General features: G+C 44.2%; 1 protein-coding gene across 2 annotated transcripts in view; it reads left to right on the top strand.

Annotated features, from left to right (window-relative positions):
• Nucleotides 1–211: 211 nt before the first annotated feature.
• dtd1 (D-aminoacyl-tRNA deacylase 1) overlaps nt 212–18,517 on the top strand; it is a 239,302-nt gene continuing 220,996 nt past the window's right edge. For both annotated transcript variants that reach the window (XM_070888808.1, XM_070888807.1), the window contains exons 1-2: nt 212–347; nt 9,814–9,904. In XM_070888808.1, the coding sequence (XP_070744909.1) occupies nt 305–347; nt 9,814–9,904 (134 nt within the window). In that variant the 5' untranslated portion in view covers nt 212–304. The remainder of the gene's footprint in view (nt 348–9,813; nt 9,905–18,517) is intronic.

The raw sequence follows: 18,517 nt of genomic DNA, 5'->3' as shown, positions 1-18,517 counted from the left end.
GAGCCTCTTGGCAAAGGGGGGAGGGGCCTTATAAAGTGTATTGCAACAGAATGAGTTATTGAGGAAAGGTTTTGTGTGAAGGGTGGCTGGGGTAAGCATGCTCTGTATTGGGCTGCAGTGGAGTCAGTGAGTGTGCAGCACTGCTTCTGTCCTGTAGGGGAATCACTGCGCTGAGTTTCACCAGCCTTTCCCTCTCCCCCCCCACCTTCCTGCTTTAACACTGCGACTGCACCAAGAAAGAAAGCAACCCGGCTTCCAGCAACCCCACCGCTGTCTTGTTACCAAATCACTCTGTTAAAAGACCATGAAGGCCATTATTCAGAGAGTTGCAAAAGCCAGTGTGACAGGTCAGTCCTGAAGCCTCGTTGCCTGCTTTTTGGGCTCGGGGGGGGAGGGTGGTGTGCTTGCTTTATGCATTCCTTGCTGCTGCTTGCTGGCACAATGCAAGGCCATGGCTGTGTGCTTGCTTGCCCCTTGGATGTGGGGTGGTGGCGGGGCGATGGGCTTGCACTGACACAAGGTACAGGCTGCACAGGGCTGCGGGAGGTTGGAGCGCCTGTCAGTGGGGCAGCTCCTGTGCTGCAAGAGCCTGTGCTGCAAGAGCCCGCTCTGGCTCTGTGAGCCCTTCCGGCTGCGCCTCTATTCACAACCTGCACACACTGATGTCTCACACCTATTGTTCGGCATTGGAAGCTGGCAGTCCCAAACCCCGCTGTGCAGTCTCACTCCCGACAGGAGCATTGCCTGGCCGTAAGCTCAGCACCACTCTCGTTACAATTGGGCACATTCAGCAGGCGACTCCTTTTGCATTTCCGCAATCTTGTATATAACCATGTAATATTTAACGCGTCGGTGTTAATACGCAATGGGGAAGCTTGCATTTTAGTAGATGCACCTTAAATGTGTGCAGTACGCTTCTCTGATCAATTATCATCTTCAACCACTATTTCATCCTAATGTTATGTTATACAAATCAAAACACTTCGTTTTCTTACCCAATCTATAGTGCAAGTTGACAACACAGGAAAATTTCACCATACCTTCCGTTTTTCTGTAACTGAAATTCTATTGGAAGTATTAATTGTACTGTATTTGAGTGAAAAACATTGTTTACTGAAATAATTAATGACCAAACCTTTTTGGATTCATCAGCTCTTGGATGTTAGTCTTTTAGCACGTCCTACCTTGGCTATGTGGGGATCTGGTTCAGGTTTATCTGTTTACACCTCTCAGCATTTAAAAGATGTTGGTCGTTCAGGCCATCTATACTGGCCGAATGTGCCCAAGAAAACTGGTGGTCGTGAAAACTTAGGCAAAATGCTAAAATTTATTATTAGGGATGTGGTAACAGGGCACTAAAAAATCGTAATATGATTAGGCAGAATCAACATGGTTTTATAAAGAGGAAATCGTGTTTGATAAATCAGAGTTTTTTGATGCTGTAACTAGTAGGATAGATAAGGGGGAACCAGTGGATGTCGTATAGTTGGATTTTCCCAAAGCATTCGATAAGATGCCACACAAGACGTTATTACACAAAATTAGGACTCATGGGATTGGGGGTAATATATTAGAATGGATTGAGGATTGGTTAATGGACAGAAGACAGAGAGTAGGAATAAATAGGACTTTTTCAGGTTGGCAGGCTGTAACTAGAAGGGTGCCACAAGGATCAGTGCTTGGGCCTCAGCTATTTACAATCTATATCAATGACTTAGAGGAAGAACTGAGTGTAATGTATCCAAGTTTGCTGATGATACGAAGTTACGTGGGAAAGTATCTGTGAGGAGGACACAAAGAGGCTACAGAGAGATATAGACAGGTTGACTGAGTGGGCAAGACATGGCAAATGGAATACAATGTGGGGAAGTGTGAAGTTATCCACTTCGGTAGGAAAAACAACAACACTGAATATTTTTGGATGGTGAGAGCCTGGGAAATGTTTGCATTCAGAGGGACCTTTGTGTCCTTGAACATGAATCACAGAAAGTTAACATGCAGGTACAGCAAGCAATTAGGAAAGCAGATGGTATGTTAGTTGTTACAAAACAATTACAGTATAAGAGTAAAGAAGTCATACTACAATTATACAGGGCATTGGTGAGGTCACACCTGGAGTACTGTGTACAGTTCTGGTCTCCTTACCTAAGGAAAGACATAATTGCCTTAGAGGGAGTGCAGCGAAGGTTCACTAGACTGGTTCCTGTGTTGGGGGATTGTCCTATGAGGAGAGATTGAGTAGACTAGGCCTTTATTCCCTAGAGTTTAGAAGAATGAGAGGTGATCTCATTGAAACATATAAAATTCTTAAGGGGCTTAACAGGATTAATGCTAAGAAAATGTTTCTCCTGGCTGTGGAATCTAGAACATGGGGCCACTGTCTCAGAATAAGGGGTTGGCCATTTAGGACTGAGCTAAGGAGAAATTTCTTCAGTCTGGGGGAGTTCTCTGCCCCAGAGAGCTGTAGATGTTCAGTCGATGAGTATATTCAAGACTGAGGTCGATAAAGTTTTGGGAATTAAGGGATTATGGGAAGATTGCAGGAAGGTGGAGTTGAGATCAGCTACGATCTTGCTGAATAGCGGAGCAGGCTCGAAGGGCCAAATGGCCTACTCCAGCTCCTATTTCTTATGTTCTTATGTACTCTGTCCTTGGATGATATTACATTATTTAAATCTAGATGTAATATAAACCTACAGAGCATCTGAATGGAGAAACTATTGAAATACACACTCGTCAGAATGTATTCAATACACAAGATGATGGTCACCTTGGTGTGGTAACTTTTGAGATTGTTTGGATTACACTATTGGTTTTAATAAAGTGTTGGAGTTTAGTGTTCATCTATGTATAGATTTGAAAATGTTGAATTTATTAATGAAATGTTACCACCTGACTGGGTAACACCTGACTTTGCAATAAACAATCAATTTTAAGTAGGCAGTTACTGATACTATTTAAGTGGCCTTGATGGGGATGAAGATATAAAGGAATAGATGTGGCCTCCTAACCAAAAGAGATCCAGTGGGGGGGGCATTGCTGGTGAGTTTTGCATATGGCTCACTAACGAGAGGAAGTACTACCAAGCCCGATGAAGATGAGTCTGTGTGATGGAAAATAGGGGGAAGTTTTCAGTGAATGCATTGGGAATGCTGTGGACGACAGGAGTGAATAGTTAGACCAAGGTGAGTTGGAATCAGTGTAGGAAGATATTTTGATGGGTGAAGGGATGGGGGAACAAGAGGGTGAAAGATTTATTGGTGTACACAAGGTTATTAAAGATGCAAATCTGGAGAATATGCTTGAAAATAATAAAAATGAGAAGGATGCTAGCATCATTACTTGCTGAAGAGCCTGGATTCTCCAATCAGATGGGTTATTTGTACAGTGATTTGGGTGAATCAGGAGTGGGGGTGGTGGAGCTCGATGTTATCAGTGATAGATCGAAAACAAGCTGTCAATGGAACCTTGCTAATGGTACAGTGATCTTGGACACAGCATAACTTATACTGTTAGAAAGTAAAGCTATGATACTACGATCCACTTAATTGACATTTCTGTCTGTAATGATTGATATTCTGATAATTACCTAAATACTTAATGGTACTATTCAATACATAGTCTTATGATGGTATTAACCATGTCGTCGTTGATGTGCTAATAAAATTATGAATTGGCTTTAGGCTTTGCCTTTCATTTACATTATGGCTCAAGTCCAACATGGGACCATATGCTTGTCCCTAATTCATTATTACCATCAGTTCATAGAATCATAGAATCATACAGCACAGGAGGCCATTCAGCCCATCATGCCTGTGCTGACTATTTGTAACAGCTAAACAATTAATCCTACTCCCCGGCCCTTTTCCCACAGCCCTGCAATTTTTCCCCTCCAAGTATTCAATTTCCTTTTGAAAGTTATGATTGAATCTGCTTCTACCACCCTTTCAGGCCGTGCATTCCAGATCATAACAACTCGCCACAAGATTTATTTCCTCACATTGGCTCAGATTCTTCTACCAATTACCTTAAATCTGTGTCCTCTGGTTACCGATCCTTCTGCCACAGGAAACAATTTCTCCTCATTTACTCGATCAGAACTCTTCATAATTTTGACCACCTTTATATCAAATTTCCCCTAAACCTTCTCTGCTCAAGGAGAACAAACTACAGCTTGTCCAGTCTCTCCAAGTAACTAAAGTTCTTCATCCCTGGCACCATGCTAGTAAGTCTCCTCTGCACTCCCTTTAAGGCCTGTACAACTTTCCTAAAGTGTGGTGCCCAGAATTGGCCACAATAGGCTGCGGTCTAACCAGTGTTTTGTAATGGCTTAGCATAATTTGTACTCTATGCCTCTATCAAAGCTAAGTATCGCATATGCCTTTTTAACTACCTTCTCAACTTGACCTGCCATTATCAAAGTCTTGTGTACATATATCCCCAGGTCTCTCTGTTCCTGCACCGCTTTTAAAATTGTACCATTTAGTTGATGCATAAAATACATTTCTGTTTTGATATAAAATGTAGGAATCTTAACCGGAGTTTGAATAAGAGAGACTGATGAGATATCAGGACAGGAGTAAGTTCAGAACATCCTTAAAACAATGGGAAGGATTCTGTTGGGACCAGTGGTCCTATTAGATTCCAAACACGACTGGGACACCCTTGATGCTGCTCATAATATTTGAAAGGAATGGAGCAATATAGAAAGGTTGTTTACTAGCATTGTGGTTAGTGATGAAGGGAAAAAGTGGGTAACAGTCAGTTATATGTTTTGGAAAGAGAGTAACTACCCCATCAGAATGGAAGAGAAGTGGATTCATAGAAGAATCTGTTGCTTACCAGCCAAGCTGATCAGAGAATGATAAATGGCATTGCAGAACACATACTAATAACTGGAGGCGGGGGTGGTTAGAAAGGAAAATAAATGAGGAATTTGTTAAATTATTAATACTTATAGAGACGGATCTGAATTTAAATGAACTGTTTAATATGTAAAATCCACCAAGCAGCTGTTACTCTTTGTCTGACCCCACTTTGCCCAGTAAGTGCTCTGAAAATATCTGCTGCTCCCTTTGCTGACTGTAACCAGCTTCTCCACTCCGCATGTTGAAAGTTGATTCAAAAGGTGCAGGCTTAATTGTTGCTATCTGGATAAGTAAGGATCATTCATGTCAGTTTTTATTGACAAATTTAATAAAACAGTTTTTCGGAGCGGGTTGCCAGGTTTTAATCTTAGTGTAAAAGATGTTTTTAAAAAAATCAGTGGGAAAACTCTAGACCCCCCCCCCCCCCCCTAAATCCCAGGTAGATTCGGAGCATCCATAAAACTTAAGAAAACAACTAAAAATTGTATCGTCAAATTAAAAAAAAAACACAATTATTGACACAGTTCATACGAACATAAGAAATAGGAGCAGGAGTAGGCCATTTGTCCCCTCGAGCCTGCTCCGCCATTCAATAAGATCATGGCTGATCACCATTAGACTCTTACTAGATGGCATTCAAAGGGGAGCTAGATAATCACACGAGGGAGAAAGGAATAAAAGGTTGTGTTGATGGGGTGAGATGAAGTAACGTGGGAGGAGGCTCGTGTGAAGTATAAACACTAACATGGACCAGTGAGCCTGAATGAACTGTCTCTGTGTTGTACGTTCTGTGTAAAAACTCCTAGGTTTTTGGAAAAAAATTGAAAAATCAAATTGAAGCACCTGACCTGGAGTTTCCGCTCCAATTGGGCTGCATTTTTTAGCGCAGTTCGCCTGATATTGGTGTAACCAGCGCAAAAGAGCGTGGAATTTTAAGTGCAAATTGCGTTCAGTGCAACGCGAGTTTCCGCCATCTTTTATGCCAGTTTTAAAAACGTGCTAGATACAGGCCCCGACCACTAAACGAATCCTGCCCCCAGGTTGAATTAATCACGGTGAGTATCTGCTAATTGCACTCGTTTGCCTTCGAGGAGGCTCCAAAAATTAAGCTGGATCGATCTTTTGGGTGCTAAGACACTAATAGGTACGTTTTGAATGAATTTTTCCTTAAAATTTACTAAGGAACTGACTACTGTACCTCAGTTTAACTCGAAAATAGTTTTGTATATTTTCAGTAATTTAAAATCAGGTTACTCCCAGGTGGTGGATTGACACTGAGGAAAAGTGCTTAGTTTTTGTGATAACCCCATTTGCAGCTGTATTAATCAAAATTTATACTAAGTTACCGCTCGTGAATGTATCAAGGAACATTTTTGAAAGCAAAATTGAAAAAAAGCACTGCACAATTGCAGATTTTACATTCGGCAATATGCACATGAGTTTGAGCAGAAACTTGGGGGGGGGAAACACTTAAAAATGGCCACTATTTTGCGCCGGAATCGGCGATTGTGCCCAAACCATAAATTCTACCCCCTTGCCCCCCTCCCCATGTTTATAGTTGGAGCTCCAACCACCTACCTGCCACAGTGATGCTGGTTGTTGTGGATTATGGCACTGGGGAACAGCTGTCTTCCTGCTTTTAGGAAAAGGTGCCTTGTGTGCCCTGAGTCAGCCTTTGATTGGTGATCTCCGTGTTCCGGGGACTATCGGTATGGTAACGGTGTCAGTGCTCCACAACCGACTAGGAGTGGAAGACTGATGTTTGCTGCACTATTAAGATTATATTAATCACAATGGCACCGCGCATCTTTAAAAAAAAAAATCCAAATTGCATAGCATTCGTTTCTTTTACTGCCACAAGTGTGCATTGCATCCATGATCTGACACGATCCATACTCACGTCCCAGAGAGATACACACACCTCTGGATCTTTTTTTCCTAAAGAAAACAGTGGATAATTTCAAGGTTTTTCCCAATAAATTAAAGAGAAAACAACACCCTTTCCCCCCCCCCCCCCCCCCAAAATTCTTTAGGCATTTAAACATAGAAACATAGAAATTTACAACGCAGGAGGCCATTTTGGCCCATCATGTCCGCGCCAGCCTTCAAAGAGCTGCACGGCCCTCGGTCAGCAGCCCTGAAGGTTACATATAAACATATGAACAATGGCGGAGAGGCAAAGAACCCCCAGCCCAACCAGTCCGCCTCACACAACTGCGACACCCCTTACACTGAAACATTCTAGACTACACCCCAACCGGAGCCACGTGATCTCCTGGGAGAGGCAAAAACCAGATTAAAAACCCAGGCCAATTGGGGGAAAAGAAATCTGGTAAAATTCCTCTCCGACCCATCCAGGCGATCAAAATTAGTTCACCCTGGCCGTATTCAATTCCGTGTAGCACTTAACATCACATCTACGCCGGCCAACAAGAGGTTATCCAGTCTAATCCCAATTACCAGCTCTAGGTCAGTAACCCTGCAGGTTACTGCACTTTAAGTGCCCATACAATCATTTTTTAAATGTGGTGAGGGTTTCTGCATCCACCACTCTTCCAGGCACTTACTGGTAGAAATTTGTATGGGTATTAGTGGGTCTCCTGCGACATTGCTTGTCGTGAGTCAGAAGATGTACTGCTTTTTAACAGTAGGCTCCAATACTGTGTAATGCACAATATATTATACTGTACACTTGACCGCCTGAGCTATTCTTTCCAGAGAAAAATAAACCAAGACACTCCCTGCAACAGTTTTTTCTCCATTTTTTCCCACTTGTTAGTTCTTTCAGTGACTTCCAGTCTCACTTTGTTTCTCTCTTTCTGTATGACTGACACTTGTCACTATGGTATCTGACGATTTGTCTCCGTTTTAACTTCAGTCCTACTCCCACTGGTTATGTCACTTTCTCCTCTGGTGTGTGTCTCCTCTCTTACCCAATAATTCTTCAAATGAAAGTTACATACAATTGCATTGAATGTACTGGACAGAAACAGGCCGTTTGGCCCAACAGGTCCACGCTGGTGTTTATGCTCCACATGAGCCTCCTCCCACCCCTCTTGTACCTAACCCTATCAGCATAATCTTCCATTTCTTTCTCCACCATGTGTTTATCCAGCTTCCCCTTGAAAGCATCTATGCCAGTCGCCTCAACTACACCTTACAGTAGCACGCTCCACATTCTAACCACTCTCTGCATAAAGAAGTTCCTCCTGAATTCCCTATTGGATTTATTGGTGACCATCTTATATTTATGGCCCCTAGTTTTGGTCTCCCCACAAGTGGAATCATCTTCCCTGAGTCTACCCTATCAAACCCTTTCATAATCTTAAAGACCAATATCAGATTACCCCTCAGCCTTCTCTTATCTGGCGAAAAGAGTCCCATCCTGTTCAATCATTCCTGAAAGTTATAACCTCTCAGCCCTGGTATCATCCTATGTAAATCTTTTGTTGCACGTTCTCCAGTGCCTCTATATCCTTTTTATAATATGGAGATCAGGACTGTACATAGTACTCCGTGTGGCCTAATCAAGGTTCTACACAAGTTTAACATAACTTGTCTGCTTGAAATTCATTTGTCAATTACATGCTCATTCTGCAAGTTTATCAATGTTGTCTTGTATTTGCAGTCTTCCTCAATATTTGCTTTAGTTATTAACCATAACAGTCAATTTGTTGTAATCTGCAAATTTTGACATAGTGCTTCCGAATCCCAAGTCCAAATCGTTTCTGTGAATGGTGAACAACAGTGATCCCAGCACCGACCCCTGTGGAACACCGCTTCCCACATTTTGCCAGTCTGAGTAGCTACACTTAACCCCGACTCTCTGTTTTCTGTTGTTGGCCAAAGGCATGAAATTCTGGTTAAAGCAGTAACAACTCCTAACATTGCTACTCCAGTCATTAACTGTGACCTTGCAGAATATTGAGAGCCTGACCATACCGCCCTGATGTTGAAGCAGGTGGACTTTGGCACAGAAAATGCCACCCTCCTCAAGATGACGAGTCTGAATGACTTTGGGCAAACTTGGTCACGAATAAGAGAAGTTGAAAGGGCAAGTGCTGGTGAGGGTGTAAACTTGAATAAATTACTGAGAGCAACAGTTGACTGAGCTGAATTAACAGAATGCAAGATGGCCATCAACTTGCCAGTTCTCCAGCACCAACTGTATATGTCACCTGAGCTCCCTCAATGTCTGAACCCTGCTGATCTCATCAGTACTGGATCTCCTACAATCCCCGCCTCCTGCGCATCCCCGATTTTCATCGTTCCACCATTGGTGGCCATGCCTTCAGCTGCCTAGGCTCTAAGCTCTGGAATTCCCTCCTTAAAATTCTTTGCCTCACTTTCCTCCTTTAAGAAGCTCCTTAAAACCTTCCTCTTTGACCAAGCCTGTCCTAATATTGTGGCGCAGTGTCAAATTTTGATTGATGGTCATTCCTGTGAAGTACCTTGGGACGTTTTACTGCATTAAAGGCGCTATATAAATGCAAGTTGTTACTGTTTATATAAAAGGTGGGTAACACATTGGTTGCGCGAAACAAAAGTCAATCATAACTATTTTCGGCATTGAGTTTCAAAAGGGACCATGAGACTCTTTATTTTGAAAGTTAATACTTACAATTACAGGTGTACAATGACCCTTCAATCGTGCTATATCCTGTTCATATACTGAAAGTGGCAAAGACACATAGCTGCATGATGAGTCAGGCTATTACCATTTTGTGCAGGTGATATATGATTAATGAGTACATTCCAGCCAGGCAGGAAGGCTATTGCTGTCTCTGGGCTTGTTGTGGGACCTAGGGGGAAGATGTTTATTGTGGCACAGGGATGGTTCGTGTGTTTCTAACACATAACTCTATTTAACTTGTGTATAATTGTAATCAGGATTTTAAGGGTGTATTTCAGTCCATTTCACAAAGGTTTCCACTTTGTTTTTCAGTGGGTGAAGAACAGATCAGCTCAATAGGACGAGGAATCTGTGTGCTATTGGGCATCTCTGTAGAAGACACCCAGAAAGACATGGAATACATGTGAGTGGTTTCTAAAAAAAAAAAATAAAATGCCCTCGTTCCACAAAAAGATGTGTTTTTACAAACCAGATGATGTAATTATTGACCCTCATTTTATGTCTAGCGATGTTACAGTTGCCTAAAAAAGGCTTTTGATTGAAAATGCATTTAAAAATAATTTTGTGCAAAATAATGTAATTGCTGTTCAAAGCACAATGGAATGAGGTCCTTTTTATACAGCTTCTGAATCACATTTCTTCTACTCAATGAAGGTTGCACTCAGCAGGTCTCCTTGTGCGTGAACAATCCTTTCCTCCAGACGGCGAGGTTGTAAAGATATCTGTTACTGACTACATTTTGTCACTTTGCTGGAATGATTTTTCTTGATAAAACGCTAAGGAGACACTGGGTTGCCCCAGGGTCATCAAACAAAAAAAACCTAACAAAAGTGCCTTTTTTTTTTTAAAGAGGGGTACAATTAATGGAGAACTAAACTGCAAAACAAAGGGAAACTTATAAATGAAATAATATAACATCTGGTATCTAGTGCCCACCGGTCGAGGAAGGCCTCAAATGTACCGTGCTCCCTCTCCAGGGCCACCCAGGTAGCAGACATGGCTGTGGAAGGGAGGCGGGCAGTCAGCTGGTATGTGTGTTGTGGAAGATAACAGCTGATGTGGCAATTAAAGGTTGCAGTTCTATCTCAGTTTTGGCAGATGGTCACAAAAGCTACCTGAGCCATGTCCTTGCAGCTTCTAATGTTGCATTATGCAAGTTGCAGAAATATTGGCCCGGAACTTGCGGTGCTGATGACCTGGCAGTGTTGGCCATCATTTCACCTTTGAAACTGACCGCAGCTTCGGGAGTTGGCGCATGCGCAGCCTGACGTGGAAATCCTGAAGTTGCGGCGTGTCATTCACTCCTCCCATCCTGGCTGTGCTATGCCCACCGCCTCACCGAGCCGGCAGTCTGTGAAATCAGCAATCTGACTAAAACTTCCCCTTTTCAAACAAATATCCTGTTGGAAACCCCATAAAAAGTTGGACCCATTCAAATGAGGTGTAACTGAGTTGGACCCATTCAAATGAGGGCAATCCGAGTAAAAACTATTGATAACTCTTCTGGCCCCGAAAAACTAATGTTGTATTGGTGGAATGTAAAATTTCTCCATTATGTTAAAAATGACAATTTGTTCATGATACTTTAGCTTCTACCTTAACCCAGTGTGTATGTAAAAATCTTTATTTCAATCTTTGTAAATTTTTAAAAAATTGATTGATTATTAGTGCTTTCTATTTCTTGGTTTGCTGTCTGTGAGAATTCTGCAATGTGATTGGCTGCTTAGACAGCTTGTTGACGTCACAGCAGCTCGTACTATGGGATTCCCACTAAACTACACTGATTTCAATCTTTGCTTTGCCACTGACCGCAAATTAGGGGCCATCGCATGCACTTCTGCAATACAATATTGTGATGGTCAGAAAAACCATATTGTTCCCCATTATTGTTCATCAGGATAAAGCAGTTTTGAGTGTGTGAGACTGCATGACTCCCAGTTTAATGATGCAGTCCTGAGCGAGCCGTGGTCAGGTTTGAAATTGCCAACTGTTTGTCCGTCCGAAAATATCGAATGGGGCTTTGTCAATGGTCACTTTCTTTGGGCACTTAACTTGCCAAACGAGCAATATAAAATTTGTTGCTGTATTATGTATGCAAGGAGCCTGCCTTCTGGTTTTTGAGTTACTTTCAGTCACTTAATTGGATTACTACCTTGTAAGTCACAGAAAAGTAATTTATTTATATATGGAGTTACATAGAAACAGGCTATTCGGCTCCACACAAACCTCCTCCCATGCTACTTCATAGGAACAGGAGTAGGCCATGGAGCCCCTTGAGCCTGTTTCGCCATTCAATGATATCCTGGCTGATCTGTGGCCTCACTCCATGGGGGAGAAATTGGGCTACTTTTCGTCTCCCGTTAGGGGTGCAAATGAGTTTGTGCCCGGGTGCGGCGTGAACAGCGCCTTCCGCTAAATTTGGTGGGGGTTTTGTGGTGGCGGTAAACCACTCTGCTGCGCCCAGCGATACTGACGTCCCGGTGGCACCCAAGAACAAAAATTAGCACCTGCCGAAAACGATGACCGCTTCAGCAGTTGGGTATCAGTCGGATGTTTCACATAGGCAGACAGGTCTTTTGACCGATTTCACCTATTTGCAGTTGAAAGAGTATTGTGGCTCATAAAGATTAGTGACTTTCATTGAGGGCAGCTTTGAAACTCCCAACGTTTATATTGTTTCATGGGGGCTGTGCTGGCACTGGACCTCGTGCTTCAGCATCATCGTCGGAGGCAACTGAGGCAGAGAGAAACACTGCAAAATGTGGCCAGAGACTGGAGGGCCAACAGGGCTCTCAACATGAGGCCTTACCCTCCAGGGTATTCCTGCACCAATTCTCCGACATCAATTTCACTGAGGAACATTGTGTTCGAATGCTGCGCTTCAGCAAGGACTTGGTCACAGAGCTCTGCCATCTCCTGCAACCAGACCTCGAGCCTCAGACCAGTGTGAGGACGGCTCTCCCAGTGGCAGTCAAGGTCACTGTCGCACACAATTTCTATGCCAGTAGATCCTTCCAGTGTACAACAGGAGACATCTCCAACATATCGCAGTTTGCATTGCAATACTGATGGTTTGTACAGAAGGAGGAGGGACTATGGGCCCAAGTTTCCACATGATTTGTGCCTGATTTTTAGGAGCAACTGGTGGAGAACGGACTATTTTAGAAATCGCAATTCTCCACATTTTTTTTTCTGCAGTTCTAGTCAGGTAGAACAGTTCTACTTTGGAACAGAATTTTTTCTTCAAAAGGGGGCGTGTCCAGCCACTGACGCCTGATTTCAAAGTTTCCACAGTGAAAACGTACTCCAAACTAAAGTAGAATGGAGCAAGTGAAGATTTTTGTAGAACTGAAAAAACCTGTTCTACACATTAAAAAATCAGGCGCAGGAGGGGGGGGGGGGAGGGAACTCATTACATTCTATAATAAATCCTTATTTATACTTCTACAAATATTCTACAAATAAATCCAACCTGAATAAACATTTATAAGCAAAGAAAAGATTAAATAAACCATCTTCCTACCTGTGTGAAAGTGCTTCAGGCACGGAGAATGCTGCAGTCAGCCTGAGGCGCCCGTTCTTCCCGCAGGGGGCGGGGGGGAGGCGCCCGTTCTTCCCGCGGGGAGGGAGGGGGGGGAGGCGCCCGTTCTTCCCGCGGGTGGGGGGGAAGAAGCACCCGTTCTTTCCCGCGAGGGTGGGGGCGGAGGGGAGAGGAGGCTCCCGTTCTTCCCGCGGTGGGGGGGGGGGGGGAGGAGACAGTGAGAAGGCTGCAAGTGCTGATGTGCTGATGCCAATGTGCTTTTATTAAAAAAATGTTCAAAAATTAAACAGCTACAAAGAACTACAAAAATGGCCGAGTGCCAATGTTTTTTTCACACTGAGCATGCGCGAACGCTCCAACGCGCACGCGCAGCGTTGCCGGCAGGAAAAAAACTAATTTAAATAGTACCCGCCCCCTCCCACTTACAAAATCGGCGCGAGTGTAGGCTCCGCCCCCCCGGGCACCGCGCCAGGCAGACAAGGAGCTGCAGAACGCTCCAGAATCACGATTGTTTTTTTTAGGCGCCGTTTTAGGCGCGAAAAACGGGCGCCCAGCTCGGAGGGGCGCCTGTTTTTTATCATGTGGAAACTTGGGCCCTATATCTCTTTCCCCATGACGAGACAGAAGCGGCACGAGGGTACATGTGGCTTTGCCAGGATAGTCGGGTTCCCCGTGGTGCAGGGCGCCATTGCCTGCACCCACGTCGCTTTGCAGGCACCGCATCGCAATCCTGAGGTATTCCGTAACCGCAAAGGCTACCACTCACTGAGTGTGCAATTGGTGTGCGACCGCACATGCAGAATCCTCACCGTCAATGCCCGCTATCCTGGCAGCAGCCACGATGCATTCATCCTGCGCCAGACTGGTGTGCCAGCTCTCTTCCAGCCACCACATCAAGCTCGCGGCTGGCTGCTTGGAGACCAGGGCTATCCGCTCTCCACCTGGCTCATGACTTCCCTCCACAAACCCCAGCACTCGTACAATGGGAGCCATGCTGCCACCAGGAACATCATTGAGCAGACCATCGGAGTGCTCAAGCAACGGTTCCACTGCTTTGACCACTTGGGAGGAGTCCTCCAGTACTCGGTTGAGCAAGTGTCGCTTTTTGTCATCGTCAGCTGCATGCTGCACAACTTGGCCATCATGAGGGCGCAGCCATTGCCACCAGGCATAGCTGCACCACCTCAGGAAGAGGAGGAGGATGAGGTGGAGGAGGAACAGGAACAGCAACAGCATTGACAGAGGAGGCAGGCACTCAATCGGCCTTCTGCGAGGGCGGTCTATGACTGCCTCATCAGAGTATGGTTCCAATAGATTTCTGGCCAATTCCCGGTTGCTCTGCATGCCCCCATCATTCCATCAATATCATTCCACACCAGAGCCCCACTGAACTGAACTGAAGTGAGAGACAACACCAAATAGGCAACATTCCAATAACATTTTTATCCGAAACCTTTAGGCTTCCCTCTCTCGCTATTCTTAAATAGCAGAGTGATAGGCGCAGTTTACCAATCTAAAGGAACAGTTCCTGAATCGAGAGATCATCTCTCTGTAATGGCACAACGACAAGAAATGTAACTCAAATACTTTGCCATGCAACAGAATTTTATTTTCTAATCCTTCAAACCATAGACTGAAAAAATACTGAACTAGGATACTAATATCTCAGCATAAAATAAAGCTTTGTGGAGAGAATTAAGCTGATTGATCGGATACTTTCATATGGGGAATAGTTGAGTGAATAAAGCTGTTTGGTCTATTGCCTAATTTCAGTGTGGAAGAACAATTACTATAAATTGATGAAGTTATGTATGTTTTAGTAGAACTCATCTTTCCTCTAAATCTCTCTTTTTCCAATTTTGTCTCCTACACTCCTGGCTGAGAGAACTCCCGCTGGAGTAATACTCTAAACATTGGAACCTCAGCCAAGTCCCTGTCCTTCAACGCTGAGTGTTGACGAGGCCTTTGACTGAACAGAGAGTGTTTCCGCCAAGCCCCATCCTGTCCACACCTCATAAAAACACAAGGCCAATTGCCAGCGGAGGTCACTGGATTGCAGTCAGGAGCTGGGCTCCTGGTTTATTGTGTCTTTTTTCTCCAGCCCAGGAGATGCTTAAGTTGACAGTAGCACTCAGCTGCTTCCCCAGCTAAGATCAGTGAACAGGCAGCAAGTCATGATGAAGTAGTTTAATCTGCAATATTCATCATCATAGGCAGTCCCTCGGAATCGAGGAAGACCTGCCTCCACTCTTAACATGAGTTCTTGCGTGGCTGTACAGTCCAATCCAAGTCTGCAGTATTACAAGTTAAACAATGTAGATGAATAAAAACAGAAAGTGCTGGAAATCTCAGCAGGTCAGGCAGCATCTGTGGAGAAGAAGCAGAGTTAGCGTTTTGGGTCCTCTCCACAGATGCTGCCTGACCTGCTGAGATTTCCAGCATTTTCTGTTTTTATTCCAGATTCCAGCATCCGCAGTATTTTGCTATTGTAGACGAATAGATGCCTGTTTTTGTCATAATGCACCCATGTAGGATTTTTATCCACTTTTTAAACATAGAAACATAGAAAATAGGTGCAGGAGTAGGCCATTCTCCCTTCGAGCCTGTACCACCATTCAATAAGATCATGGCTGATCATTCACCTCAGTACCCTTTCCTGCTTTCTCTCCATACCCCTTGATCCCTTTAGCTGTAAGGGCCATATCTAACTCCCTCTTGAATATATCCAGTGAACTGGCATCAACAGCTCTCTGCGGTAGGGAATTCCACAAGTTAACAACTCTCTGAGTGAAGAAGTTTCTCCTCATCTCAGTCCTAAATGGCTTACCCCTTATCCTTAGACTATGTCCCATGGTTCTGGACTTCCCCCAACATCGGGAACATTCTTCCTGCATCTAACCTGTTGAGTCCCGTCAGAATTTTACATGTTTCTATGAGATTCCCTCTCATCCTTCTAAACTCCAGTGATAACAGGCCCAGTCGATCCAGTCTCTCCTCATATGTCAGTCCAGCCATCCTGGGAATCAGTCTGGTGAACCTTCGCTGCACTCCCTCAATAGCAAGAACGTCCTTTCTCAGATTAGGAGACCAAAACAGAGCACAATATTCCAGGTGAGGCCTCACCAAGGCCCTGTACAACTGCAGTAAGACCTCCCTGCTCCTATACTCAAATCCCCTAGCTATGAAGGCTAACATGCCATTTGCCGCCTTCACTGCCTGCTGTACCTGCATGCCAACTTTCAATGACTGATGAACCATGACACCCAGGTGTCGTTGCACCTCCTTTTCCTAATCTGCCGCCATTCAGATAATATTCTGCCTTCGTGGTTTTGCCCCCAAAGTGGATGACCTCACATTTATCCACAATATACTGCATCTGCCATGCATTTGCCCACTCATCTAACCTGTCCAAGTCACCCTGCAGTCTCATAGCGTCCTCCTCACAGCTCACACCGCCACCCAGTTTAGTGTCATCTGCAAACTTGGAGCTATTACACTCAATTCCTTCATCTAAATCATTAATGTATATTTTAAATAGCTGGGGTCCCAGCACTGAGCCCTGCAGCATCCCACTAGTCACTGCCTGCCATTCTGAAAAGGACCCATAAGAACATAAGAACATAAGAATTAGGAACAGGAGTAGGCCATCTAGCCCCTCGAGCCTGCTCCGCCATTCAACAAGATCATGGCTGATCTGGCCGTGGACTCAGCTCCACTTACCTGCCCGCACCCCATAACCCTTAATTCCCTTATTAGTTAAAAATCTATCTATCTGTGATTTAAATACATTCAATGAGCTAGCCTCAACTGCTTCCTTGGACAGAGAATTCCACAGATTCACAACACTCTGGGAGAAGAAATTCCTTCTCAACTCGGTTTTAAATTGGCTCCCCCGTATTTCAAGGCTGTGCCCCCTAGTTCTAGTCTCCCCGGCCAGTGGAAACAACCTCTCTGCCTCTATCTTGTCAATCCCTTTCATTATTTTAAATGTTTCTATAAGATCACCCCTCATCCTTCTGAACTCCAACGAGTAAAGACCCAGTCTACTCAATCTATCATCATAAGGTAACCCCCTCATCTCCGGAATCAGCCTAGTGAATCGTCTCTGTACCCCCTCCAAAGCTAGTATATCCTTCCTTAAGTAAGGTGACCAAAACTGCATGCAGTACTCCAGATGTGGCCTCACCAATACCCTGTACAGTTGCAGCAGGACCTCCCTGCTTTTGTACTCCATCCCTCTCGCAATGAAGGCCAACATTCCATTCGCCTTCCTGATGACCTGCTGCACCTGCAAACTAACTTTTTGGGATTCATGCACAAGGACCCCCAGGTCCCTCCTCAAAAGAGTTTCATGCACAAGGACCCCCAGGTCCCTTTGCACCGCAGCATGTTGTAATTTCTCCCCTTTCAAATAATATTCCCTTTTACTGTTTTTTTTTCCAAGGTGGATGACCTCACATTTTCCGACATTGTATTCCATCTGCCAAACCTTAGCCCATTCGCTTAACCTAACTAAATCTCTTTACAGCCTCTCTGTGTCCTCTACACAACCCGCTTTCCCACTAATCTTTGTGTCATCTGCAAATTTTGTTACACTACACTCTGTCCCCTCTTCCAGGTCATCTATGTATATTGTAAACAGTTGTGGTCCCAGCACCGATCCCTGTGGCGCACCACTAACCACCGATTGCCAACCTGAAAAGGACCCATTTATTCCGACTCTCTGCTTTCTGTTAGTTAGCCAATTCTCTATCCATGCTAATACATTTCCTCTGACTCCGCGTACCTGTATCTTCTGCAGTAACCTTTTGTGTGGCACCTTATCGAATGCCTTTTGGAAATCCAAATACACCATCCGTCAGTAGACCTCTATCCACCATGCTCGTTATATCCTCAAAGATTTCCAGTACATTAGTTAAACATGATTTCTCCTTCATGAATCCATGTTGCGTCTGCTTGATTGCACTATTCCTATCTAGATGTCCCGCTATTTCTTCCTTAATGATAGCTTCAAGCATTTTCCCCACGACAGATGTTAAACTAACCGGCCTCTAGTTACCTGACTTTTGTCTGCCCCCCTTTTTTAAACAGAGGCGTTACATTAGCTGCTTTCCAATCCGCTGGTACCTCCCCAGAGTCCAGAGAATTTTGGTAGATTATAACGAATGCATCTGCTATAACTTCCGCCATCTCTTTTAATACCCTGGGATGCATTTCACCTTGAGTCCCATTAGCCTGTCCAGCACTACCTCCCTCGTGATAGTGATTGTCTCAAGGTCCTCTCTTCCTACATTCCCGTGACCAGCAATTTTTGGCATGATTTTTGTGTCTTCCACTGTGAAGACCGAAGCAAAATAATTGTTTACGGCCTCAGCCATTTCCACATTTCCCATTATTAAATCCCCCTTCTCATTTTCTAAGGGACCAACATTTACTTTAGTCACTCTTTTCTGTTTTATATATCGGTAAAAGCTT

The sequence above is a fragment of the Pristiophorus japonicus genome, chromosome 9, assembly GCF_044704955.1.
Source record: "Pristiophorus japonicus isolate sPriJap1 chromosome 9, sPriJap1.hap1, whole genome shotgun sequence".
NCBI lineage: Eukaryota > Metazoa > Chordata > Chondrichthyes > Pristiophoridae > Pristiophorus > Pristiophorus japonicus.
This window is presented reverse-complemented; position numbering and strand designations above follow the sequence as displayed.